Here is a 26760-nt window from a genome sequence, read left to right as displayed (position 1 = left end):
GAGATAGAACTATATGATCACAGACCACAAACCTATTGCATGTTTCTGGCATGGAAATGTTCATCCTCAGTCTCGCTAGCAATTGCTCAATTCTTATGACTAGTCTAGTAAGTTAGTAGATACTGGTAAAGCCTAATAAGCTGTTCAAACGGCCAGTGGAAAAGGTTAACAGTTCATAGATGCTATTCGTGGGGGAGGTAAACTTAGTAAGAAACGTTAGTCAATTTAACTGTATCAATATAATTAATGAATGGCCAATTAGCTGTTTAAAAGGCCAGTGGCAAAAGAGGATTTGTTCAGGATAGAGACAACCCCTTGAAAGTAGAGCTCTGTGGTGTAGCGGTTAGCGATGCAGCCTTTTACGTGGGCGACCCGGGTTTGAGTCTCAAGAGGGCATTACTTTCATTGCAGTCCGGCTGAACTAGGCTTGCCTGGTTTCTTGTTTCCTTACAAGCAGTACACCATATAAAGAGGTTTCTCAGATGCGGGATCTGGTAGGAATTCATCCACGATCCAGATTAATAGAATAGCGATGTGTTAATGCAAAAAACGTGCATACTTCAGCTTTAAGATGCTAAGCTATAGAAAAATTCCCTTTCAATGTTAAAACATATTTAGAAGATACATTATATAATTATAAACATTTTATAATTCTATATAATTATTTTGACATTTCTGTGATCATAATTATTTGAAAACTGGTTAGCTGTTGAAAACATTTTATTAATTTGAAGTTTTGTTCAAAAGAACATTTCATAAGAAAGTCACAAGTTTGGTTTTCAGTTAATCTCTATAATTTTAGCACCCACTGTATTATTCAGCACCTTCAGAAACGTTTGTGAAATTTTAATCCTAATGTTTTTTTATTCAACACTCAATTACATTCAGCAGACAGTGTGCACACAGTGACAAATTAACCAAGCCAAAAGTAACTCAATTGAAAAATAGTACTCTCATCTCTCACCATCTGTTACATTGCAGATTTCTCAGGCCTTGACACAACTTCCCATGTTCCCATCACTTTTACTCTTAAAGCTAACATCCAACTAATCACTTTCAGATATAAATGAAAAGCATTCAAATAAAAATCTGACAGAACATGTTATGTTAAATCTTGTTTTGAAAATATATGGAGGTTGCAGACTTCTAACAGTGCAGGTTTGAAGGGCATTTCTCCTATGTTCTGATGATCTTGGACACCATAACACCACAGAACGTTTATAAAGTTCTTAAATTAAACATGACTTGTGAAATATTACTTAACTAATGAAATGTAATAGTTTTTCTACTATAATATTACATCATGTTAGATTATTATATTTACAGGCAGTCCCATTAAATGTTTTATGCAAATGATCTGCATTCATGACAACATTCTGCACTTTTCACAAGACAACTTTGACAATTTCATGCATAACTAGACCAACAGACAATTTCTTAAACTATATTGAACATAAATAGCGACCAGTGTTGGGGAGCAGTGATTACATTGTTGGTTATTTAACTACATATTGTAGTAGCTTGGTGGTAGTTAAACTATCTGAGTGTTTACAGTAGTTGCCATTTAGCAATGTAGCTTGTTGCAAAAAGGCAAGCTATACAGACATTGCTTATTTTCAGCACCAGACCAGTCTTATTTTCACTTGAAACAATGTCTATTCTGTTTAAGATTTACATAATATACATTTCACAAAGTTGTTTGGATGTAGTCATCTACTTTTCAAAGTAGCTTCAACTGAGTAAACTATTTTTTTGATGTGTATAAAGTTAGCTTTAGTGTAGCCTAACTTCTAACGTGAAGTGATTGGTAGCTTGCTGAAGTATCTTTTTCATTAACTTCCCCAACACTGATGTTGACATACAAAACAAAACACAGTTGCTCTGGGATCAATCAGACTGCCCAAATGTGTTTACATTTATTTAAGGATCAAGAAGGTTGTCATGTTAACTGTCTGGGTACCTAGGCAACCTGAAAGACTTTAATGGCATTATAAAGCCTCATTCTTTATGTATAAGAATGAGTCATCCATGTGCAGACTGCAGACAGAGACAAATAAAAAACACACAACATGATCAAAAACAATTGATAGCAGACACTAGTGTCACCAAAACGGGGTGCTAGGATAAGGAGAATAGCCAATTGATACATATGTTACAGTCAAATATTTTGGTAGCATTCCCAAAACTCTGAAAGCCATTAAAAAAATCTAAAGGAAATCTTTCATTTAAAGCTAACGTCAACAAACTTCGACAGCTCCCACCCCCGATTAGTGCATATAGGGATCGCAGCAGGCTAAATATTAGGTGCCAAGATTGTTTCACTAACTATAAATAAAAGAGACTGGCTGATATTAGTGTGTTAACATAGTTGAGGGTTGATGTTAGTCTGTTGGATGGAGGTCGTCTTTGTCTATGTTTGATCAAAGGTTTTCTCTCAAGAGAGCTCAGAAGATGGTGCTCCAGCGTTTGGGTGGTGGGCGGGACTTGGTCTCCTGTGAAGAGAGAGAAGTCGAAGTTATACAGACAGTAGTCCAATTAAATAAATAAGGGATGTAAACAACATTGAAATCGGGTGCTTCCATGAGGGTGTACTTCCTGAATTAGTTATTCAATTGAAATGTCATCATGCTTATGGTCATTTCTGAAAATGCTGAGCAGGCAACTGATGGTGAACCATTTCTATCATGAAGATAAGAATGGTTTGATAAGCAATTCAATGCTTCAGGAGGATAATTTTTTCCATCCCCATCAAAAACAAAACACAAAAACATGAAATTCTCATGAACAAATGCTGTCACATCTCTCCAACAGAATTGATGCAGTCACATTAAAGGATTTTGTGGCCCAACACCATATTAAGTATGAACACTTAATGGGATTATTTTATTTTGGCCGTTAACTATTAACGGAAGAAACCGAGTAAAAGAAAAAATGAATAGCTTTTAAAGTGCTTGTAATTTTCATTGTTCATGGAAAAAATATTTCCTATGAGATAAGAATGAGGTTGAAATTATTATTATTTATATGATTGTCAAATGTTCACATTGTCAGGGTTGCAGAGAGTCCATATTCCTGGGAAAGATTGTTGACGTAGGTACAGTATAGACATCAATAAATACTACCAACAATGCAAATGATTAAAAAAAATGTGTCACGCAACAGAGGTGAAACTGAAAATGTGTAATACATTAACCAGTTTGGAGTAAAAAAAAAACAGTACATTACACTAAGTTTTCTTAATACTTATATCTATTGTACTAATATTGTATTTAAAAATAATTGCATAGCCATGTACATGGTAATCACAGTATTACAGTGTATTTAAATGCCAGTTTCTTAACTGTTAATTCAGTTGATAATAATGTATAAGTTGCAATTAGACTGTGACATACAGTTTATCAGTGGATGCAAACCAATGAAATTAATTAAATATGTAATGTTTCCCTATTCATTATTTGCTGATGCACATGTTTTTAGTTAAGCAGCTTTTTTTTGTGAATGAGGATTCAGGATGAATATGGATGTATATGTTAGACCTCTAATTTACTCACTGATTGAGGATATCACCACTGTTGTTTTGAGAGGTAAACACAACAAGAAACAATGTTCATGAGGGTGCACTTTAAGACAGTTTAAGTGTCGTAACAAACTATTTTGGACACAATAAGATGTCTCACCAGGTTGAAGATTTTGGACAGAGTTCCTTGTTCTTTGCGGCGTCTGTAAGGTGACTTTGTTGCATCAGCACGTGGCGGTGTTGCCTAAACAAAGATGCTTTATAAACATATGGAACATTGCTATACCTGAGGGCACCAAAATTGTGTTGGCCTAGTACGTATCTTGAATCTGAATACAATTGCTTAAATGCTTTTGGGAATGGAGCTATTTATCTACCTCCCCTAAGTCCAATGACCTTGGATACCATTTATGCCTCTGCCTGGAGTATAAAGAAATCTGCTATGATGGAGCAATTGTTATTTAGCATTAACACAATGACTGGATATCTAGTGTAATGAGTCATTACGCTTACAAAAGTAAACATTGGCCGGCAAAACTACCTTCATACTGGATGCAGGGACATAAAAAATAATCTAAAATCTGTCTCTGGAGAAGTAGATAAAGTGCCTTATTCCCAAAATTCCCTCTTTAAACCCAAAATTGGCTTGATACGTATGAGACAGGAAAAGTGATAGATCAGGAATGACCAGATTTCTAAAGTTTTACAGCAACTTTTAGGGAAGAGAAAGATGGAAGAAAAAGAATGCAGGGAACAGGTGATGAGGAGGTTGAGTCTTACACACTGGATAGTTCACTATGTGTACACATGAGAAGAGTTGAACAAATAGACATACAAATGGAGAAGTTTTTCAATTTAAGAAGATTTTAGTGTCAACATAAACAGAAGACAGAGATTCTCACAGACTGGAAGGAAATGAAAAGTGTTAAGGAAGGAGTTAACAGTTGTACTGTACATTGCGTCCCCAGAGAGGGTCTTTTCCAATTCAGAAATATTTTAACAGTGGCAAAATCAGCCAGAAGCAGTGATTCACTGTGTGTCACAAACAGAAGCCATATTGAGATATAATTGGCACCGTGGCAAAAGTACAAACACTTGAGCTTTTCATCAGCCCATATGAGTACTTCCATTGTGGGGAAAACTGTTCAACATTGTCTAATGCATCTGACATTTTCAACCAAAGTAAGAATGGTAACATTTCACGCAACCAACGTTTGCAACAAAATGAATGGACTTAAGCTATCGACTTTTATAACACAATCAGCTTTTCGGGGAAAGTGTCTTGAAGAATCCCACAAGAAAAGAAGGAGGTAGATCAGGAAAGTAAGAGTTATGTAAAAGGGAAGAACAACATATCAAAATGCTCACAGAAGGACATTAGAGACGAAGACGTTCTGCAGACAGAGGAAGACATTGACCTGTGTGTTTAAGGTTGACTTTGAATGACCTACCAAGCCCAAAACCTCCCTCCACTGGACATGAAAGAGAAAGAGAGGTGATCAGGAAGATCCGTTATGGTTACTGGAACAGCCCCTGTTACTATGACAACTGAAACTGTAGGCTTACTGTACTAGCTACCGAGTGCACATAGGCCGTGAAGACATATAAGCTATGGACAATTAGACAGGAACAGAATTATGCCTACACAAGTGTCATCGCTGTCTAAAACAACTCACAGTTCAAGTTCAGTACCAGAGTGTGTCAGAGCCAGTTCTGACTGTGAGGCTCCAATAGCTTTGCATTGCACTAGTCTAAGGAAGTCCGGGACTGGCAAAGTATTACTTGTCTAATCGTGCCTGAGTGACTTCTTCAAGTGTATTCAACATACCCCACCAAGCCTTCGATTGTGTTGATTCCGGCTTACTTCTGGTTAAGTGAGTAGTGTAGGAAAAAAGAGAATGACTTGGTGGGGTATTTCTCTGAGGACACATGTTCTGACCTTGGTCTCTCCTGAGGCCATTTGGAGTTGCTGCAATAAGATTGTAAATACTCACTGGAACTCCAGACCATCACAAAAGCCAATAGGAGTTGAATTATTATTCAACATTTTCAATTTCAGCTCACCCAAGCACTATCTAAAGCAGAAGAACCATTTCACACCTAAGTACTGATTTCATTTTGACAGAGGCTGAAAACACACACACACACACATATATATAGAACTTACCCTGGACTTAGGACGAGGAGATGAAGACGCCTGAGGATACAGAACACAACAAGTTCTATTGTACTTGATTTTTTAGTTCTAGACTTGGCTTAATGCGTGTCAGCGAAATGGCCCAATGATTTTGGCTAGTTTAGCTTAAATTTAACTGTAATTTTAAAATAACAATATGCAACACCAACAGAGTTTGCAGCTACTTTTTAAAGTTTGAAGCATGCATGCAGGCCTAAACACACTGGCTTGTACAAGATAACTGTAACTAATATCTTGCAAATACAGATTATATATTAGAGATTCATGCAGTGTTTTGAATGGGGACCTAAACTGAATAAAATATCTGGCCCGTCTTGAATTTTTCAAGTAGGTGATGACAGATTAAACCAAACATTACTGGAGAACATCAAAAGTAAACAAATTTGCTTAAAAATGTAAAATAGATACAACAAATAGAATAGATAGAAATCGACTGATGTAGTCATCACAGATACTCACACTCAAGCTCCTGAAGAAATGCACTATGGCATTCTCATTAGCCCGACGTTTAGGGGCTGGTTTAGGGGAGGTGGCATGACTCCGAAAGGACCCCTAAAGGTATATAAACAGCCATTAAAACCTGTATAAAGAAACTATCCTAAAGTATAATTGGCCAGTATGAATATCAGATATCCAACCATGAGCTTATCCTGGTTACGTACACTAAAAACAATGTAGCTATATTTTCCATTCTCATTAAACAAAGCACTGAGTAGGGACACATTGTCTTAGTGCTATAGGTCTGCAAGGGGGAAAAGTCCACTGCTGACATCCTACTGGCCAACAATTAAAAAGGATTCTGGAAAAGGGCTCTAGCGGTATGAGCATCCAACCAGTAACCAAAAGGATACTTAATTGAACTGCAAATGTTAATAAATGCAGAACACAAGAGATAAGCATTTGCTAATCTGCAATCGCTATTAAATATACCCTCTTCTACCTTCTTTGGTTCCAATAAACTCTAGAGAAAATAATATGAAAAGGAAGGGTGTTTGATGAAATTGCTCAGCTTCAAGAAAAATAATCTTGTAACAAGCAGACTACTAACTGGTGTGTAATGCAGACACATCACATTGAATAGGGGAGACTTGGGTTGAATGTCACAGAAATTGTTTTTTATAGTGCTTCTTAAGGTGTTTGTCACGTTAACTTTGGGGTAGCTTGTCAATATCAACAGCAATACCCATCGTAACAATCGAAGTATTAAAATATTTTTAATTTCCAAGTTTTTAAAGCACAGTACAATGTAGGGTAAAGAACAGTACGGCTGATGCAGTAGACTACAGTACATCCATGATTGGGTCAGATTTTGATCAGAACTAGTTATCAAAACTAAAAGTCATGTGAGTTTGATTGAGAGTCTGCAAAATTTAGGACATAAACTATACATACAATAATGCATTATGGTGTCTCTGTGCTTCTACATTAAGAACTCCCTTCGATCTGTCATGCAAGCACACGTTACACAGACACACGTTAATATCGTAACTAACTTTATCATAAAGAAAAGAAATGTATGATCAATTGTTGGTGTCATGGCTGTCTAGTAAACTGCATCACAAAGGCCTAAAATAACAATATGGTACTGTGGTTGGGATCGGGACTCATTTTTGAAGATGTGGATGGGAGTTGGTCAGAAACTATGGTGAACTGCAATATCAGCGTGTCTAGTATGTAGCCCGTCAAACCTGTGAATCATTCAGCCTAGGTGGCAAGATTCTATTGTTAAAAGTTACAGTACAGTGCTAATATTTAAAAGCCACTGGGGATATTTATAAACATAGTCATACATAGGTATAATACAGTTATTTGCTACTGATTATTAGTATACATTTAAAACAAAGTTTTTATTTGCTGAGGTAGGAATCACAGATTTTATTTAATTATCTTCTATGCAAAACATTATTTTGTCCATTGATCAAAAGATCCAATTTTGATTGTAACCTTCAGAAAGCTGGCAGGAGTTGGCCAGGGCAATGTGAAAACCTGAGGGTGAGGGATAAAGACATCAGTCAGGGTATGCACCCATGCAACCAACTGAAGATCTGAAGCAAAACATTCAGACAAAAAACACAAATATCCAGTTTACATTATTATTTTATAATCCAATTAAGTTTAAAATCTTAAAAGAAGTGTAGGACTAAAACAGAGATTAGAGGGGCTCGACTTGATTTTGACTATTGAAATTGTTTAAAAATTGCAGGGTCAGGCTTTGCCCTTTGAATGTTCAAAACATTTAGTGATCAGCTGTCAGGAAATTAGATCAGGATGATGTTTATTGAATTTATATGGCAGTTTATCAATAATAAATCTTGTTATATTTGAATGGTAATTGCAGATGGCCTAAAAGGGAAACAAGGCAGGTGATAACAATGCTTTATTCACTTCCAGAATAAATCCATCAAAAACATGGAGAAAGGATGACTGACAATATTAAATGCTTTCAGTTTTGATAAATAGACTATTCAAATTTCAACAAATATCTGGACCTCAGACTTAAACAAGAACACTGATCAGATCCAACAGTTTCAAACAGCCTTGTACAGGGGTATTCAAATCTGGCCCTCGAAGCCAGTTCCACAAAAAAATGTCATTGCAATTCTCTCATCAGGGACTTATTCAGACTTAAGACACTAGGTAGGTCCAATTAATCATGAGGTAGAACAGAAAACCAGCAGGCTCCGGTTTTCTGGCCTAGTGATTAGAGTGTAGGGCCAGTAACCGAAGGGTCCCTAGTTTTTATGCCTGATCGAACAAGGTGACAAATCTGTTGTTGTTCTCCTTGAGATTAGGCTTCTACTACTACAATTTAGATTTTAGACGTGGAAGAGTCGTGGTGAAGCCATTGGTCATAAAATCAACTCCAGATGCTCACCTTGCTCCGTTTCTTTTTGTCTCCTCCAAAGAATGTTCCAATCTGATCCATCAGGCCAGGGGCCTTCTTCCTCCTGCTTTGCCCTGTGGTACTCGCTGTGGCCATGCTGGATACTGGTTAGGTTGGGTGGGGTCAACTGCTCTCTATCTGGTAGTCCTCCTGCAAACAATCCACACCAATGCTCTGCTGTTGCTCCTTGGATATTGCTTTCCATCTGACGTTGAAAGGGCAGTCTTTGAAGGTGTCGTCCCCATGCCCCAGTGTACCATGGGAGATGAGGTGGGTCAGGTGGGGGTAGGCGGGAACAGTGGACACCATGGTTCTGGCTTGACTCCAGGCATTCTTTAGCCCCTCAGTGCCTGTGGAGTCAGTCACTGCCGCCCTCCGCATGGGCCAGCCATTGTTCTTAACTCCCCATCTGCCTCACCAGGCCTGAGGAACAACAAGTGTTATGAGCTTGAATTGATGAAAAACTGTATCCAGCACTGTGAGGCCATTGTTAAAATGGACCCCATATATATTATTATTGATTATATTGAAATAGAATTTACAATAGCCATATTTTCCATATGAAGCTAACTAGGAAATAAAAATGTAAAAATGCTAAATGATGTTGAGGCACATTGAGATGAACACCCTTAATGGTATGGTCTGCTATAGAAGGACCACTGATCCCTAGTAACGTAAATAGGATACCCTCTGTATTTTATCTCAACTAATACAAAAAACATTCTTACACATTGAATTTTTAAGAAATAATGGTAGTCAATATATATATATTTTTTTAACTTTTTATATGCTTTTTTCAGTGTATTACTGATGATTCCCTAAAAATAAGTGTCAAACTGGATTTTGTTGTTTTTATCCATAGCTTATGTACTGTAACAGCTGCAAAACAAAGCAGATTCTGTAGAAGGGTAGGTTGTTAGAACACCATACATTAGCATATTAATATTTAGGAACAGATGCCTTTTGTTTATCGTGGTTATTTATGTTTAACAAGGAAAGCTACTGTGAATAAGTTAAAGGACAAACCTTTCAAAACTCCAGTTTTACAATGAAAGTTAGAATCAATTCTGAATACTGAATACAATTTAAAAAGGAAAATACTGTCTTAGTTGAATTAGACTCAAAGACATTATACAGCGATCGGCCATAACATTATGACCACCTGCCTAAAATTGTGTTGGTCCCACTTTTACCACCAAAACAGCCCCGACCCATCGAGGCATGGACTCCACTAGACCTCTAAAGGTGTGCTGTGGTATCTGGCACCAAGACATTAGCAGCAGATCCTTTGTCCTGTACGTTATGAGGTGGGGCCTCCATGGATCATGCTTGTTTGTCCAGCACATCCCACAGATGTTCGATTGTATTGAGATCTGGGGAATTTGGAGGCAAAATCAACACCTTTAACTTGTTGTTGTGTTCCTCAAACCATTCATGAACCATTTTTGCTTTGTGGCAGGGTGCATTATCCTGCTGAAACAGGCCAATGCCATTGGAGAATACCGTTACCATGAAAGGGTGCACATGGTCTGTAACAATACTTGGGTAGGTGGTACGTGTCAAAGTAACATCCACATGAATGGCAGGACCCAAGATTTCCCAGCAGAACATTGCCCAAAGCAACACACTGCCTCCGTTGGATTAATCAGACCAGGCCACCTTCTTCCATTGCTCCGTGGTCCTGTTCTGATGCTCCTTTGCCCATTGTAGGCACTTTTGGCAGTGGACAGGGGTCAGCATGGGTACCCTGACTGGTCTGCGGCTACACAGCCCCATACGCAACAAACTGCAGTGCACTGTGTCTTCTGACACCTTTCTACCCGTATCAGCATTAACCTTTTCAGCTATTTGAGCTACAGTAGCTCATCTGTTGGATCGGATCACACGTGCATCAGTGAGCCTTGGCCACCCATGACCCTGTCGCCAGTTCACCACTTTTCCTTCCTTGGACCAATTTTAATAGGTACTGACCACTGCAGACCGGGAACACCCCACAAGGGCTGCAGTTTTGCAGATGCTCTGACTCAGTCTAACAATTTTGTCCTTGTCATAGTCGCTCAGATCCTTACGCTTGTCCATCTTTCCTGCTTCTAACATATCAACTTTGAGGACAGGATGTTCACTTGCAGCCTAATATATCCCACCGAAAGGTGCCACGATAACGAGAGTATCAGTGGTATTCACTTCACCTGTCAATGGCCGTAATGTTATGGCTGACCCCTTTGACAGAACTCTTTGCAGTAAGATCTCCGAAGGTTCTGCTTTTGTACAAATTCAGAGATACAGTTGTGCTCAAAAGTTTGCATACCCTTGGAGAATTGGTAATATACACTCACCTAAAGGATTATTAGGAACCATACTAATACTGTGTTTGATCCCTTTTCGCCTTCAGAACTGCCTAAATTCTACGTGGCATTGATTCAACAAGGTGCTGAAAGCATTCTTTAGAAATGTTGGCCCATATTGATAGGATAGCATCTTGCAGTTGATGGAGATTTGTGGGATGCACATCCAGTGCACGAAGCTCCCGTTCCACCACATCCCAAAGATGCTCTATTGGGTTGAGATCTGGTGACTGTGGGGGCCATTTCAGTACAGTGAACTCATTGTCATGTTCAAGAAACCAATTTGAAATGATTTGAGCTTTGTGACATGGTGCATTATCCTGCTGGAAGTAGCCATCAGAGGATGGGTACATGGTGGTCATAAAGGGATGGACATGGTCAGAAACAATGCTCAGGTAGGCTGTGGCATTTAAACAATGCCCAATTGGCACTAAGGGGCCTAAAGTGTGCCAAGAAAACATCCCCCACACCATTACACCACCACCACCAGCCTGCACTGTGGTAACAAGGTATGTGGTAACAAGGAGGGATCCATGTTCTCATTCTGTTTACGCCAAATTCTGACTCTACCATCTGAATGTCTCAACAGAAATCGAGACTCATCAGACCAGGCAACATTCTTCCAGTCTTCAACTGTCCAATTTTGTTGAGCTTGTGCAAATTGTAGCCTCTTTTTCCTATTTGTAGTGGAGAAGAGTGGTACCCGGTGGGGTCTTCTGCTGTTGTAGCCCATCCTCCTCAAGGTTGTGCGTGTTGTGGCTTCACAAATGCTTTGCTGCATACCTCGGTTGTAACGAGGTTATTTCAGTCAAAGTTGCTCTTCTATCAGCTTGAATCAGTCGGCCCATTCTCCTCTGACTTCTAGCATCAACAAGGCATTTTCGCCCACAGGACTGCCGCATACTGTATGTTTTTCCCTTTTCACTCCATTCTTTGTAAACCCTAGAAATGGTTGGGCGTGAAAATCCCAGTAACTGAGCAGATTGTGAAATACTCAGACCGGCCCGTCTGGCACCAACAACCATGCCACGCTCAAAATTGCTTAAATCACCTTTCTTTCCCATTCTGACTTTCAGTTTGGAGTTCAGGAGATTGTCTTGACCAGGACCACACCCCTAAATGCATTGAAGCAACTGCCATGTGATTGGTTGATTAGATAATTGCATTAAAGAGAAATTGAACAGGTGTTCCTAATAATCCTTTAGGTGAGTGTATGTAGCTGCTGTACTGAGGAAAGAGTCAGCCTGAGGAGAGCTGCATAAAGAGCGATAAGGAGGTGAGAGTTGGCATTGCTCCGGGGATTGACGAGATCCATCCAGAAATGTTGAAAGCTTTGGGTGTGGAGGGGATGTGGGAGGTGCTGCGGGAGTATGGGGTGAGGAGGTCCCTTCTGAGGTAAAGAAAACATGTGAGCAGGTAAAATATGTCTTTTATTTCTTACGGGATTCACATTCAATTGTAGGTCATAACAGAATGGCACAATCATAAAACAAAGCAATTTTTTTTTACTGACACCTGTTCAAAAGTCTGCATACCCTTAGTTCTTAATACTGTGTATACAGTGTGCAGTCTTTTGTAATAGTTGTCGATGAGGCCCCAAATTCTTGCATGTGGTATAGCTGCCCAATCGTCTTGCCAAAATGCCTCCAGGTCATGTAAAGTCTTTGTTTGTCTAGCATGAACCACACGTTTGAGATCTCCCCAGAATGGCTCTATGATATTAAGGTCAGGAGACTATGATGGCCACTCCAGAACCTTCATCTTTTTCTGCTGGAGGGTCAACTTGGCCTTGGGTTTAGGGTCATTGTCGTGGTGGAAAGTCCAAGAGCATCCCATGCGCAGCTTTCGTGCAGAAGAATGCAAAATGTCTGCCAGTATTTTCTGATAACATGCTGCATTCATCTTGCCATTCCCTGTGCCTTTAGAGCTCACACACCCCCAAAACATCAGTGGGCCACCACCATGCTTCACAGTGGGGATGGTATTTTGTTCAAAATAAGCCTTGTTGATCCCTCTCCTAACATGGCGCTTATGGTTGTAACCATAATGCTCTTTTTTTGTCTCGTCACTGCAAATTAGTGTGCCAGAAGCTGTGAGGCCTGTCAAGGTATTGTCGGGCATATTGTAACTGGGCTATTTTGCGGCATTGGCGCAGTAAAGGCTTCTTTCTGGCAAACTCGACCAAGCAACTCATTTTTGTTTAAGTATCGTCATATTGTGCTCCTTTGTCATGACACGCCGATGGTCGGCATCAACGTCTTTCTGAAGCCACTGCCCCTCCACCCATCTGCAATCACCAGGCGCACCTGTTTTGTGTTGGGTCATAAGTGTAGGTGTATATCTGTCTGTTGGTTAGGTTGGAGTTTGTGGGTTATTGTTTTTGGACACCGTTTGTTTGCTACCGTCAGAATCAAATACTTATTTCACTCATTAAAATGCAAATCAATTTATAAAATTTTTGACATGTGTTTTTCTGGATTTTTTGTTGTTATTCTGTCTCTCACTGTTCAAATAAACCTGCCATAAAAATTATAGACTGTTAATTTCTTTGGCAGTGGGCAAACATACAAAATAAGCAGGGGATCAAGTAATTTCTTCCCTCACTGTAGGTTTGGTTGAACATCAAGAGCCTCTTGGAAACATTCCTATGAAAACTGTAGGTACTGACTTAATGAGACTATACAGGTAAAATTCAATAAAGATGTGAAAATGTTTGTTAATAGCTAGGAAGCCTTAAGTGTCCTAATGGATTTATGAATTGACTACACTATTAATGACCACACTTGGAGGTAGACTTATTCATCCTCTATTTCATGTCTACAGTACTCCATCTGTTCTGTCAGTGTGTCTGAACAGCACCCACAGACCTGACAGAGACAGAAAGCAGGAATGCACAGAGTGGGTCGATTGTACTGCATGTGCCCTCGTGTCCAGAAGACTCTTGGCTTTGTTCCTTGTGTTTGAGGGGCATGAGAGTCCGCATGGAAAACAATATGGGCCATGCAGTAAAAGCTGTGGGACACAAACACGGGAGATATACTTGAACCATGATAAGAATGTAGATCTAAAAATCAAGACACCCACCTAGTGCCACAGCTGAGATTCTGCCACTTCACAAGACATTGTCATGCCACTGTGCCTTAGGAACCCATTGGCTAGGGAGACAACGCTCCTCTGTTTCATCACATGTGGCGGTAGAAAAATAATACAGAAACTTGTTTAGCAAGTCTCCTAAATAATAAGAATTTATTGAACTTCAATTGCTCATATTATAAAATCTCAAAGCAAGTCAGGAGCAAAAAAACAAGCAGTATGTCATGTTCATGCAACTGAGGCTAAGACTTTGAAATCTGCATCCTCTGAATGTGGAAACGGTCCGATCATGGTTTGAATAGAGGTGTTCAGCAGGTGTTACATGATAATGATGGAGTGTGACAATGAACTATATTAGGCCTGGGAAATAAGTCTGGGAAATGCCTGAAAAATTGATCTTAAGGCCACTGGACTTCTATGTATGTTTGTCATCCAATGCCACAAAAGCTGTTACAGCAGGTCCAATATTAACATACTACAAAATAAAAAAACACTGTATATGGCAGCAAGCTTAGCTGTGAATTGTAAGGATGATTATTAATCATGAAGGAAAGTTGAAAGATAACTGAAGTCATTATCAGGTTTGTTTGACATTATTTTCTTACATTACTTTTTTTTTTTTTTTACATTGTCCACTTCTTTTAGGGTGCCAAAAGCATTTGGATGGATTAACATTTTGATTAACAAATAGTGAGAGTTCATACTTCATTTCTAAATTCTTTGCATGCAATACTGCTCAAATCTGTAACCCATAAACAGTAGGCTGAGTCTCTTCATCGTGATACTAGTATAATAGTCCTTCACTATAGCCAATGGCGTTGTTAGGCCTGGGCGTCTGGGGCTATAGCCCTGAATCGTTTATGAATAGCCCTGGATCTCAAATTAATCAAAGCATGTACATTCAGAACCCTGTACCTTCTGTCCCGGGGGGGAGGGTGGGCTGAGCCCCAACTGTTTTGTCATCCTAGCAACACCTCTGACTAAAGCCATCTTCAATTCCTGTTCCTGTCTTTTTCCATTTGATGTGAAAGACATGCTCAATTGGATTCTGATCCAGTGGCTCACTTGGACAATCAAGAACTTTCCACTTTCTGGCACTGAAAACCCTATTCTAACAATGGAAGGTTGATTACGTCAATCAAGTGTGTAAGTGGTAGGGTAACATTTGAAACAGGTGTGTGAGTGCTTGGGCAAAAACAAAAACATGCACCCATTTGGATCCCCAGGACCAGGATTAAGAAACTCTGGTTTTGAGGGATTTGGTTTCATCTGAGCAAACAAGTTTCAGTACCCTTCAGCACTGATCCTGGTGCCCTCAGCAGTAACATTATCAATGAATACAAGATAGTCATGTTTAGTGGAGGCTGTACATGGCCTAAATATGGCCACCCACAGATGAGGTGGAATGCCACTTCTAGTTTGTCCATACTTGCCATACTTGATCACTATGGTACATGCTGATCACATTATCATTTAAAATTCAAATTGCATATGAGCCCAAAAACATGTATCCAGAAAAACTGTCCAAATATGTTTGGAGTTCATAGTGGCTGCAAACATGGAATTATTTTCCCCATGTTTTCCAGGCACTTGGACAGTCGTTTTTTGCTGATGAGAATACACACATTACTGTATTTCTGCAAGCTTGAAGCATGTCCACAGTGAGTTTGACTCGTACTGAGGGCACATGAAAACCATTCTGTGCTCATTAAAATGTGTATACAGTAGGCAAAACAAAATATATACACCAACCAAATGGCGAAGTGATAGTGCATTCATTTTAGTGATTAACCACATAAAAATATATTAATATCAAAAGTTACATCAACATTTCATTGTGAAAGGCACATATGAACCTTATGTATTAAATTGTGGAAGGTTTTTCCAGCTAAAATACCAATTTGATCAAGTGTGTGGTACTCAGTCACCTGAAAATCTTCTTCATGTTTTGTAACAAACAGCTTTTTTGATCTGTTATAAGTTTTGTATTAAGAGTTCTGAAGTATGACCACATACTTTTGAAAACATTAAGTATTGGTTTCTTAGTTTTCTATTCTGATTTGCTATGTATTGAAACACAAGATGTTGTTTTCGACACAAAACAAATGACAGCATTATGATTCAGCCAAGGACGGTGAACGCTGCCAAGCGTTGATGGAATCGCTGGCGTTCAAATACATAAAATTTGATTGATTTGTTAATTAGCCAAAAGGATTTGAGCACACTGTGGGAAAAGCTACATTCTTACAGCTGATCTGATTAGTTCAGAGGTGGCACACCAGTCCACAAAGCAGTCAACAGCCCCATTCTTGGGCTAGATGTCAATTGAATGATGTAATCACAGTGGTGAATGACAATAGCTAATGGCCATGACCTCAGGCTCCCTCTAACATAAGGAGGTAAACAGGGCTTCAGACATCGTCATTGTCTCCACATTTTGTTGTTATATACTCCGAACAAAATTATAAACGCAACACTTGGTTTTGCCCCCATTTATTATGAGCTGAACTCAAAGATCTAAGACTCTCTATGTATACAAAAGGCCTATTTCTCTCAAATATTGTTCACAAATCTGTCTAAATCTGTGTTAGTGAGCACTTCTCCTTTTTCCGAGATAATCCATCCACCTAACAAGTGTGGCATATCAAGATGCTGATTAGACAGCATGATTATTGCACAGCCTTAGGCTGGCCACAATAAAAGGCCACTCTAAAATGTGCAGTTTCACTGTATTGGGGGGGGTCCGGGGGGGTCCAAAAACCAGTCAGTATCTGGTGTGACCACCATTTGCCTCACACAGTGCAACACATCTCCTTTGCATAGAGTTGATCAGGTTTTTGATTGTGGCCTGTGGAATGTCCACTCCGCTTCAATGGATGTGCGAAGTTGCTGGATATTGGCAGGACCTGGAACATGCCGTCTTATACGCCGATCCAATGCATCTCAAACATGCTCAATGGGTGACATATCCGGTGAGTATGCTGGTAATGCAAGAACTGGGATGTTTTCAGCTTCCAGGAATTGTGTACAGATCCTTGCAGTGAATTATCATGCTGCAACATGAGGTGATTGTCGTGGATGAATGGCACAACAATGGGCCTCAGGATCTCATCACAGTATCTCTGTGCATTCAAAATGCCATCAATAAAATGCACCTGTGTTCGCTGTCCATAACTCACGCCTGCTCATACCATAACCCCACCGCCACCATGAGCTACTCGATCCACAACGTTGACATCAGCAAACCGCTCACCCACACGACACCATTCAAGCTGTCTGCCATCTGCCCTGTACAGCGAAAACCGCGATTCATCTGTGAAGAGAACACATCTCCAAAGTGCCAGACGCCATCGAATATGAGCATTTGCCCACTCAAGTTGGTTACGACGACAAATTGCAGTCAGGTGGCGACGAATTGCAACATCTGTGGCATTGTACTGTGTGATGAAACTGCACATTTTAGAATGGCCTTTTAATGTGGCCAGCCTAAGGCACACCTGTGCAATAATCATGCTGTCTAATTAGCATCTTGATATGCCACACCTGCGAGGTGGATGAATTATCTTGGCAAAGGAAAAGTGCTCACTAACACAGATTTAGACAGATTTGTGAACAAAATTGTGAGACTAATAGGCCTTTTGTGTACATAGAGAAAGTCTTAAATCTTTGAATTCAGCTCATGATAAATAGGGGCAAAAACAAAAGTGTTGCATTTATAAATTTTGTTCAGTGTATTTAATTTATACCTCATAACAAAACAAAAACGTGCCAATTTGTGACAAAAAAAACCCTAAAATATCTTGTGTACTCAAGTATTCAGACCCTTCATTAAGCACTTTGTAAAAGTGCCTTTAGCAGCAATCAGATTCTTAAGTAGGCCTCTACCACTTTTGCATATAGGGATTTGGTCTGTTTGTCCAATTCTACTTGCTGATCTTCTCAAGAACAGTTCAATTGGATGGGGAGCATCGGTGAAATGCAATCTTCAGGTCTCCCAACAGATGTTCAATGGATTTCCTGTCCAGGCCTTGGCTGGGCTATGAAAGGACATTCACAGACTTATCTCAAAGCCATTCCAGCATTGCCCTGTCTGAGTGCATCAGGTTGTTGTTGTGCTGAAAAATGTATCTTCTCTCCAGTCTGAGGTCCTTCAAGAACCATGTAATATAACTGTTCAATGTCTTCACCAGATCTACACCTTGACACAATCACATCTCAGAGATCTACGGAGCGTTCTTTAGTATTAGTTCTGATGTGGACTCTGAAGGACCTTATATAGACAGGTGTGCCTTTCTAAATCATGTCTGTCCAAGCAGTCAAATTTGACACAAGTGGGCCCCAAGTCCAAAAGACATCTCAAGGGACAGGATGCCAACAGAATGCCTAAGAGCACACTTCGGAGCGTCATGGCAAAAGGCCTGAATACTCAATGTACATGAGATTTTATTTAATTTCCCCCTAAGATTCACTTGTGGCCAAGTTTAAGTATCCAGGCAGAGGCAAACATGTTTTGGGCTAAAATGTCTCGGTACTTGGTTAAAGGGCTCTGTGTTCACATTGGAAAGCAATAGGCTGAACTGGATAGGGTACAGAAAAGGGCAAGTAAGAAAATAAAACATCACACTGACCTTTCCATCACGGCAATCACAGAGACAGCAAATAGCAGGAACAGTCAATGACAAGCACCAACCTGATTTTTTACCAGAGAAGGGGAGACAATACCGGCAGAGTCATCTGCAGCCAGAATTTTCCAACATCTTTCCACAGACAAACAGGCTGAAAAAGTCCACTTTGGCCACGGACAAAATATTTTTCTGTAACCAAATGTGACAATTTGAGTGTGTTCTGACCTTATTCAATGTATTTTTATTTAATTATTTTGGTTTGTAAATTGTTTTTTTTAAACGGCGCATTTAAACTGCAGTTAGTTAACCAATCTGACCTAAATAATAATTTGAACTTACTATTCAAACAATACCTGTTCAACCACATTTTTATTGTGTCTATTACATTCACAAAAAGATCTTAAGACCATAAGATAATTTGGCTCATTTAAATATACAAAATATACTGGTGATCACATCACAAACTTGTAAAACCACACAATTCACACTGAGAAAATTGCATCTTTTTAAACATCACAAAGAAATGCACCTCGTAGAGTAGTTAGCAGTTTGGGTGTTCGCAAATGGTCATCAACATGAATCAGTGTTTACATTTTGGCATTTATGAACATAATCATATCTAGTACCCTATTCAAGGCTGCAGTACAATTACCATGTTTTAACCCCTAAGCCCTTGCCATTTCCCTCAGAGGAAACAGGATTTAATTTGATTGGCATCTTAAGTGCCAGTCCAATTCACAAAAGATGCCCACTCACCTCTTGATTTAACTTGAGGGGGAAAATGAACAACTTTGCTCACTTACAGGGTTGATATCACCCATAATTCAATGCAAACTATAGTCACACCCACAGCCAGTGTCAAATTTAATAAACACAAATACACATTTTTGTCTAAGACTCAAATCTCATTGGTCAGGCTCCTTGTGAGGTGCCCAGCTAATCACTGAACTCCATAGAGAGTTTGCAAACTCTGAGCGTCACTCTCCCTTGCTTGGGCATGTGCATTGGCAAGTACACTCGGATGTGATATCAAAAAACATAATTTTAGGGCTGAGAGTGTGTCTGCTAAGTGTCTGCCCCACCATATTTAACCAGTCACACTCCTTTAGCTTAGCTAAACCTGTCACTGGCTTCCTCCTTAAAGCTATGACTAACCAGCGTCCTTGTCTGTGGACCTAACGGAGCCCCACCCCCAGACACTCCCTCTAACAACCCACTTATCCCAGACTCCACCTCACCCTGAAAGTCTGCCTGTTCCACTTTCACCTGCCCCCCCTGTGAAAGGAAACCTTCCCCCTCCTCAAACTCATAGGCATAACCGTCATCCATGTCTGCAGCTGGTGCCGTGTTGTTGCTGGCTGCGACTCCATCGTAACTGCCAGCCAGTCTCTCGCAGCGGGCCTGATGGCGCAGGAAACTGTCCCTCCAGATGACCTTCTTACCACACAGGCCACACTCGTAGGGCCGCAGCCCACCATGGGTCTTCAAATGCTTGGTGAGGTGGTGCTTCATCTTGAAGCTCTTGGCGCACACGGGGCAGGCAAAGGGTCGCAGGTTGAGGTGCTGCATCTTAACATGGCGGTCACGCATACTCTTTAGGGTGTAGGCCTTCCCGCAGTGGCAGAAGTGCACTTTTCCTGTGTAAGGGGCTCCGGCAAGTGAGAGGGAGGAGGACGAAGGGATGGGTGGTGAGGAAGAAGGAGGGAACGGAGTAGGGGATGGGGACAAGTGACGGCTAGAGGTGGGGGCCGGGGTACCACCACCCTGGTTCATCTTTGATCCAGACGGCCAGTTCAACTCTGATGCCCCCAGGATAAAATCACTCTCATCAGGAGAGGCAGGTACTAAGGGTCTCTGAGAAACTTGACCAGTGCCATCCTCAATCTCATCATAGGTGTCCCTTCCAAAGGCGCCATCCACAAATCGGCCAAAGTCGACTTCTTCCTCCTCCTCCTCCTCTTCGTCATCATCTCTTCGGTGGTCTTCCATTTCAGCTTGTGGTTTTGCCGCTTGTTGAGACCAGGGACTGGCCTGCCACTGCATTCGGGTCGAGGGAGAAGGAGCTAGGCAAGAAGGACCAGGAATCACCTCCTCTTGTTCCCCGGCAAGGGGAGAAGTCAGGGCTGAGCTTTCCTGTTGTCTCTCCTCTTTCCTCTGCAACTCCCCTGAACTCTTTTTCCCCTCTGTCTGTTCTCCCTCCTCAACTTGGAGAACACTAGTGTGGAAGTCTCCTGGAAAAAGACAAACACAGAAATGGAAATTGTACAATGAGAGAGTTGTCACATAATGAGTCAAAACAAACAATTTCATAAACAGATTAACCACCCTGGCAATATCAATGTCCATGTCATAACTTTATTGTTGTTGTTTTGTTATTTAGCAGATGCGCTTATTCACTGAGGGCACAACCTTGGCATTGTACGCACCATGCTCTATCAAACTGAGCTAACACAAGCAGTCATTTTACATTGTAAAACTGCTTACCAGAGTGTCCTCTCCGGTCTGGCTCCTCCTTCTTTTCCTCCACCTCTTCTCCCATCCCTTCATCTGCTTCAGTACCTCTTTCATTCACTCTCTTCTCTTGAGGATCTTCCCCAAAGCCCCCTCCACTTCCTCTGTCCTTGCCATGCAACTTGTCGGCACTTTGTGGAGCAGCTCTCTGTCTAAGTCTCGCTCTTAGTCTCAACGCCTCACTGGGAAACCCCCCATGCCGGCTTGGGCTATGATCCTGTCCTCTTACATCGTGATGACCTAGGGGGCTGGCTTTGCTGTGGCTAGACATCCACACCTCCTCACAACTGGAGTAGTCACTCTCCCCAGCCGGGTGGGAATCCATCTGTGAATCAGCTAGATGCTGGGCAGAGATGGAAATGGCTGGCTGCGGTGACGGTCTGGGCCGGCCCCACCTGGGGAAGGGCTGTGGCCTTCTCCATGTGGCTAGCGGAGGCAGCGCATTCTGCTCCTGGCTGTATGACCTCCTTTCCTTCCCTTTGCCCTCCCTCTCTACATATAGGCAGTCAGTGCTGCTTGGGGACTGCTGCCTCGAAGAGGCGCCATGTTGTGTGGCAGCTGCAACACCCCCAGGGTTGCAGTCTGTAGGGGGTCGAGGTCTCTTCAGGATCTCGGTGCACTTGTCAACAATATGCCACATTTGGAGGAAGCTGGCTACGGTGACATAGTTGACAATGTCGTCACGCACTATGCTCAGCTGGCCGGTGTAGGCGGAACTCAGTACACTTTCAAAAGCCACTGGGTCCATGACAGAGGGCAGAGACACAGTAGTCACGTTTTTCAGCAAAACCTGATGAGTGAGGGAAAAAAAAAACTTTTACAAGAGAAAGTGACAGTATTTTTCAGACAACAATGTAGAACAGAAAATGAAGGTGTCCATGACAAAGTGGAGACAAAAACGTGTCCTTTGTAGTGAAGGACAAAAATAGAAATGACTTAAATCTGACTGTTTTAACTCCATTGCATTTTGTATTTTTATTTTTCACTGTAAAGCACATTGAATTGCTTCTATGTATGAATTGTGCTATATAAATAAACTTGCTTGCTTGCTTGAATATAATCTCAGAAATCCAGATTTGCCCTGAACACGTTGCCTTATTTTTCCTATACACATTTAAACAACAGTTTGGAAGCTGGTCATTAATTCAAACCATTAAATAAATTTTCAAAATTTTCAAATTTACAGTATATTTTTTCAGTTCACAGTTTTCAGTCAGGGCAAAACATTGTTAAAACATAGTGGCTAACACTTGGAATTATATGGAGCTAGTGCACAAGCCGGTCAAATATTCTACTTTCACAGCCCATGAGTGTTTAAATCATCCCGGGAAAAAAAACATGAAAAAAAAAGGTATGCAAACAAACGGAAAGTCTTTGGCACTTTTAGGGGCAAGGCTATTTGGCCTTCAGTGTCACAAAAATGTTTAGGGCACAAGAGCCACATGCACAAAGGCCATTGAGTGAAATAAGGGTATTTGGAGCTTACAAATAACTTGAATTGCTGATAAGAAAAAAACATACATTACATAAAAAACATACATATTAACTTTTTTAATAGCATACTTTGAATAATAACTTATTATAACTGATATTGTTTTTCCACATAAAAAGTTAAATGATCGTGTTTTAATCCTTGAAATTAAATCTATTGACAGTTAAGTAACATTAAAGCTAGCTAGTCAGAAGGCTAACATTACCTCAGTTACCCAAAAGTAAACCGCGAGATATATTTTAACATAACAATCACCTGTGCTTATTGGGTACAACCTAAATATACAAATGTTGTGACTTATTTGTGGGCGGAGCAAGTCATTTTAGTTTTTTTGTCTTTCACCACAAACGCTGCCATGTCGAGTGATGTCAAACCTAACGTTACTGTATTCTCCCACTCGGAGGTCGGAACTTTCCCAGTTGCTCAAGAACGCACCTTCCAAAGCGGGTTTGATGCAGTTAAGCACTAATGTCAGCTATCTATAAGTAACTAGCTAGCTTGCATACCTGCATGTACTCCATTCTTGTGGTTGTTCTCAGTTGCGAACTACAAACAAACTTAGGAACCAACTGCTGACGAGATTGATAGTAATAGGGGCACAAAGGCCGTGGTTAAATTCATACGCTGCTTGTGACCCATATACAGCACCCGCTGCGTTATTTACATCATTGAAAACAGCGAGCTGAACTTTGGGGATGTGTACATACCTTGTGGAGAATATATCCCCTTATGCACACTGCTACCAAAATGAAAGTGGACAAAAGTAGCCAGCTATCTGTACATTCGACCAGGGTGGGTCAATAATGCAATTGTTTAGGAGGTGAAGAAGAAGAAGTTCTTCTTTGTCAAAGTTGAGTGCTAATTAACCTAAATTACCGTTTGTTCTATGGGTGGTCAGTGTAGCGTGGTGCAGTAGTCAGTATTACAGACTCTTGTGACAAATGTACCATCAATAATATACACGTTTTCCCAATGTCAGGTAAACAATTTCTACTGTTTAAATGAACCACCATTGACTAGAGATGGGCGATACCACCGATTTTCTTATACCAATATACCAATATACCAATTTTCTTATACCAATATCGATACTTTTAATAGTTTGTGTTTGTATTTGCTGGTTGTAATGAAAGGAAAAGACATTCAAATTTCTTGTAATCTCTGCTGCTCTTCGGGAGTCATCTATTACAGAAAAAAATTCTACAAGCTAAAATGTAATTTTTTTAAGCCTTTCTGGACCGTATAATTCACAACCTAAAATGGTTAGACTAAGTAGCTACATGTAATTATTAAAGAGTTTAAGAGTTCCAAAATGCATTTACACAATTTGATAAGTGACACTTTTGTGATCAAATTATGGAGGGGGTAAGAGTTGTATTCCCTATGGGACATTGAGATCTTTACTTTGAGAACATTCTATTAGATTTTCTATGCTTTAGAAATCCTGAGCAATACATATTTGTTTTTCCTCAAAATTCATAATGAATTCAGGTATTGTTTAAAAATATGACCAACTTTTACATCCTCAGGAATATTAACCTTAGTCGGTGTATTATAGTATTAGTTTACATGTAAATGCACACACTAATATTCTGCACTGTGATAGCCTATTCTGCAAAAGAAAAAGATTTCCTGCTTTGTATTGAAATTATTAAAATAAACAAATATTATCTATACACATATACTATACTGTGTATATAAGTATGGCTTGTGTCAGACAACTGCCTCAATATGTCATCAGATCTAGGTGTATTTGCCTGTGTTCTCTCTCCTCTGATCACCTCTGCTGTACTTCGTCATGCTGTTTTAAGTGGTTGATTCTTATACTAGTTTGTAGTATTGCCAAAATATTGTACAGATGTCACTTCACGTTTGATTATTGGAGTGAAATAAGCCCAAACAATACATTGTTTCCTTTCTGCCATTAACACACAGGTAACCTAGTCAATTCCTAGTTCTTTAACTGTAACTGAGTGTGTTTCACAGTGTGCCTGTGTGCAGGCTATATTAGGAGTGAAAGGAGACAGCAGAACTAGTTCCTATAAACAGATTTTTGAGCACCGAAAACACATTGAGTTGATAAAATAAATAATAAAAAGTGGTTAAAGAAAGCATATTATATGTTTATGTGAAGATCGATTCTCAAAAAGAAAAGTGAGAATCGAAAGTATCCATATTTTGGTATTGATCAGCCCATCCCAACCATTAACAGCCTAGGTTGCTGGGGAGAAGGTTGGATTTGTGCAATGTTCTCCTGTATTAACTTTGTTTTTAATTTAGCTAACACTATATGATTAACAAGAGAGGTTTAGCTAGCTTCATAAACTTTAGCTAGACCATTGGAGTTGGGTGCATCAGTGCAGACCATGTCATTCATTACACTGATTACATGTAGATATGATTGCAAATATAGTATATATGCGGTTAGCGCATCAAACGAAACTGAAACTATCTGGCATTTAGTAGGATAAGTATAACTAGTAAAAATATTACTAGTAAAAGTTGTCAGTGGTGGGCAATGGAAGGAGACCATTTTGCCCGCTATGTGGGTGTTCCCATATGCCGTGACGACACATGAAAACCATCGATAGTCAGGCTATATAAACAGGCTATATAAATAGCGGTAATGTCAAATTATGTACAGGAAAAATATGTGGTTGTTTGTTGAAATACAATCGCAGAAAGAAGATGCAAAACGTGTGAAGCCTATTCTTGGACTATGTAGAGCCCAAATTGGCCCTCTGTCCAGAGTACAAACTGCACTACAAACTAAAGATGTATATGCACACCACACAGAAAAACAAACCTGATCGTGAAAGTAGGGCGAGGAGGCAGCCAACACACAGCGGTGAGCCCTGAACACTTGTCCCTGTACCTGGATGGAAAGGTCACAGAGCCGTCCCTCCTCCCGCTGTCTATTTAGGCTGTCCAAAACTGCTGCACGCACACTGGGAAAGCAAACTTGTACAACCGGGCCAACGGGGGCGCCAGAGAAAATGTTAATCCCTCCTTGGTCCATTAAGCCTACAGTCAAGGAAGAAGAAATATCGTTATGTAGCTAACGTTAGCTATTCAACTTGCTATCTGAGCCATGAAGATATAACTAGCAATCTGATTGGGGTGCAGGATAATTACCCAATATATTTCTAAACTACATTGAGTACTCCATTATTCCTAGGTTTTGGATCATATTAAATTAATCTGAATGTAACATTAGTAAAGTGTGTGTGGTTACATTACATAGAAAACGTTTGTTAGCTTTCTACATATTAGTTAGTTAGCAAGCTACATTAGCTAGCAACAACCAAAAGGTTGAAAGGCCTAACTAAAAAATTTGCAACCGTATACTTGCGCAGATTGCCAGTCTAATATTAGAGACAGGAAAACCAAAAATTGTCAACCTATTTTCGTAGTGCATTCAACTTGTTGCTAGCTTAGTTAGGCTACCTGAGTTATGAAACAATCTTGTGCAATTCCAACATTAGCTGCTAGTGCTACTACTAGGTCGGCGACTTTCTAACTATAGTTATACTGTTATTACCTCCGTTTTCAGTTATTCAAAAAAAATCAAAATAAGTCTTCAAATTTTGCCAATAATTTCAGCTAGAGCACATACTCTGCAGGATATTTAATTGCCTTCTCGTTTGGTAACGCACCCTCGACACGACGCCACACAGCCCCATCACCATGTCAAATGGGTGATGGGTGTGAAAAGTTGGGTGGGAGTGTACAGTAATGTTTGAGCTTGTCGGTGTAGCCAGCATCTTTGACCATTAGCTATTGTAAGTACTACCATACATCAGTTTATATATTAAACAGCACTACACGTTTTTATGTAAGGAATACAAGTTAATATTTTGTTTTAATATAATCTATTTTTGCTTCACCTAAAGAAACAATAAAATACTAAATATGTACATAATGCGTTTTTGAAGCGTCTCTTGTTTTTTTTCTAGTTCTATTACTAACTGAAGTTATGTCGGGTGGCACAGTTCTATGATTATTGGGGCAGATTTCATGCTGAAATCATCATATCCATTTCAGAGCCTAGTGTCTCTTGTCGATTTCTTCGGAAATGACAAGAATAGTTAATATT

At 40.0% G+C, this 26760-nt stretch overlaps 2 protein-coding genes across 7 annotated transcripts; both read right to left on the bottom strand.

The window, feature by feature from the left end:
* Positions 1 to 702: 702 nt before the first annotated feature.
* LOC105008174 (myelin basic protein) lies at positions 703 to 18765 on the bottom strand. Of its 5 annotated transcripts, XM_020044060.2 has the most exons (9): positions 18665 to 18762; positions 8590 to 9021; positions 7659 to 7700; positions 6174 to 6266; positions 5685 to 5714; positions 4969 to 4989; positions 3678 to 3761; positions 3552 to 3569; positions 703 to 2492 (listed from the first exon to the last, which is right to left on the bottom strand). In XM_020044060.2, the coding sequence occupies exons 2-8, from the start codon at positions 8692 to 8694 to the stop codon at positions 3564 to 3566; spliced, it is 381 nt and encodes a 126-aa protein (XP_019899619.1). In that variant the 5' UTR covers positions 8695 to 9021; positions 18665 to 18762; the 3' UTR covers positions 703 to 2492; positions 3552 to 3563. The 5 variants fall into 5 exon arrangements, with proteins under 5 accessions (XP_019899619.1, XP_019899617.1, XP_034150647.1 ...); XM_020044058.2 differs by lacking the exon at positions 3552 to 3569 and having other exon boundaries at positions 18665 to 18765; XM_034294756.1 differs by lacking the exons at positions 4969 to 4989; positions 18665 to 18762 and having other exon boundaries at positions 8590 to 9002.
* Positions 18766 to 19011: 246 nt separating this feature from the next.
* On the bottom strand, positions 19012 to 26459 carry zbtb22a (zinc finger and BTB domain containing 22a). 2 transcript variants are annotated; one of them, XM_010867395.4, is made up of 4 exons: positions 26206 to 26459; positions 25471 to 25688; positions 21146 to 21962; positions 19012 to 20892 (listed from the first exon to the last, which is right to left on the bottom strand). In XM_010867395.4, the coding sequence occupies exons 2-4, from the start codon at positions 25681 to 25683 to the stop codon at positions 19772 to 19774; spliced, it is 2151 nt and encodes a 716-aa protein (XP_010865697.2). In that variant the 5' UTR covers positions 25684 to 25688; positions 26206 to 26459; the 3' UTR covers positions 19012 to 19771. The 2 variants fall into 2 exon arrangements, with proteins under 2 accessions (XP_010865697.2, XP_019899616.2); XM_020044057.2 differs by lacking the exon at positions 26206 to 26459 and adding an exon at positions 26112 to 26173.
* Positions 26460 to 26760: the final 301 nt, after the last annotated feature.

The sequence above is a fragment of the Esox lucius genome, chromosome 10, assembly GCF_011004845.1.
Source record: "Esox lucius isolate fEsoLuc1 chromosome 10, fEsoLuc1.pri, whole genome shotgun sequence".
Taxonomy (NCBI): Eukaryota; Metazoa; Chordata; class Actinopteri; order Esociformes; family Esocidae; genus Esox; species Esox lucius.
The sequence above is the reverse complement of the archived record's forward strand: the minus strand, read 5'-3'. Positions and strand labels throughout refer to the sequence as shown.

Coding starts and splice junctions, on each gene's coding strand:
- LOC105008174 (XM_020044058.2), bottom strand. CDS start 8,694: ATGGCCACAGCGAGTACCACAGGGCAAAGCAGGAGGAAGAAGGCCCCT. Junction 4,990..5,684: donor CTCCTCGTCCTAAGTCCAGG/GTAAGTTCTATA, acceptor TTTCATGTCCAG/TGGAGGGAGGTTTTGGGCTT. Junction 3,762..4,968: donor GGAGGGAGGTTTTGGGCTTG/GTAGGTCATTCA, acceptor ATCTTTGTTTAG/GCAACACCGCCACGTGCTGA.
- zbtb22a (XM_010867395.4), bottom strand. CDS start 25,683: ATGGACCAAGGAGGGATTAACATTTTCTCTGGCGCCCCCGTTGGCCCG. Junction 21,963..25,470: donor CGCCCTACTTTCACGATCAG/GTTTGTTTTTCT, acceptor CTCACTCATCAG/GTTTTGCTGAAAAACGTGAC. Junction 20,893..21,145: donor AGACCGGAGAGGACACTCTG/GTAAGCAGTTTT, acceptor GTCTTTTTCCAG/GAGACTTCCACACTAGTGTT.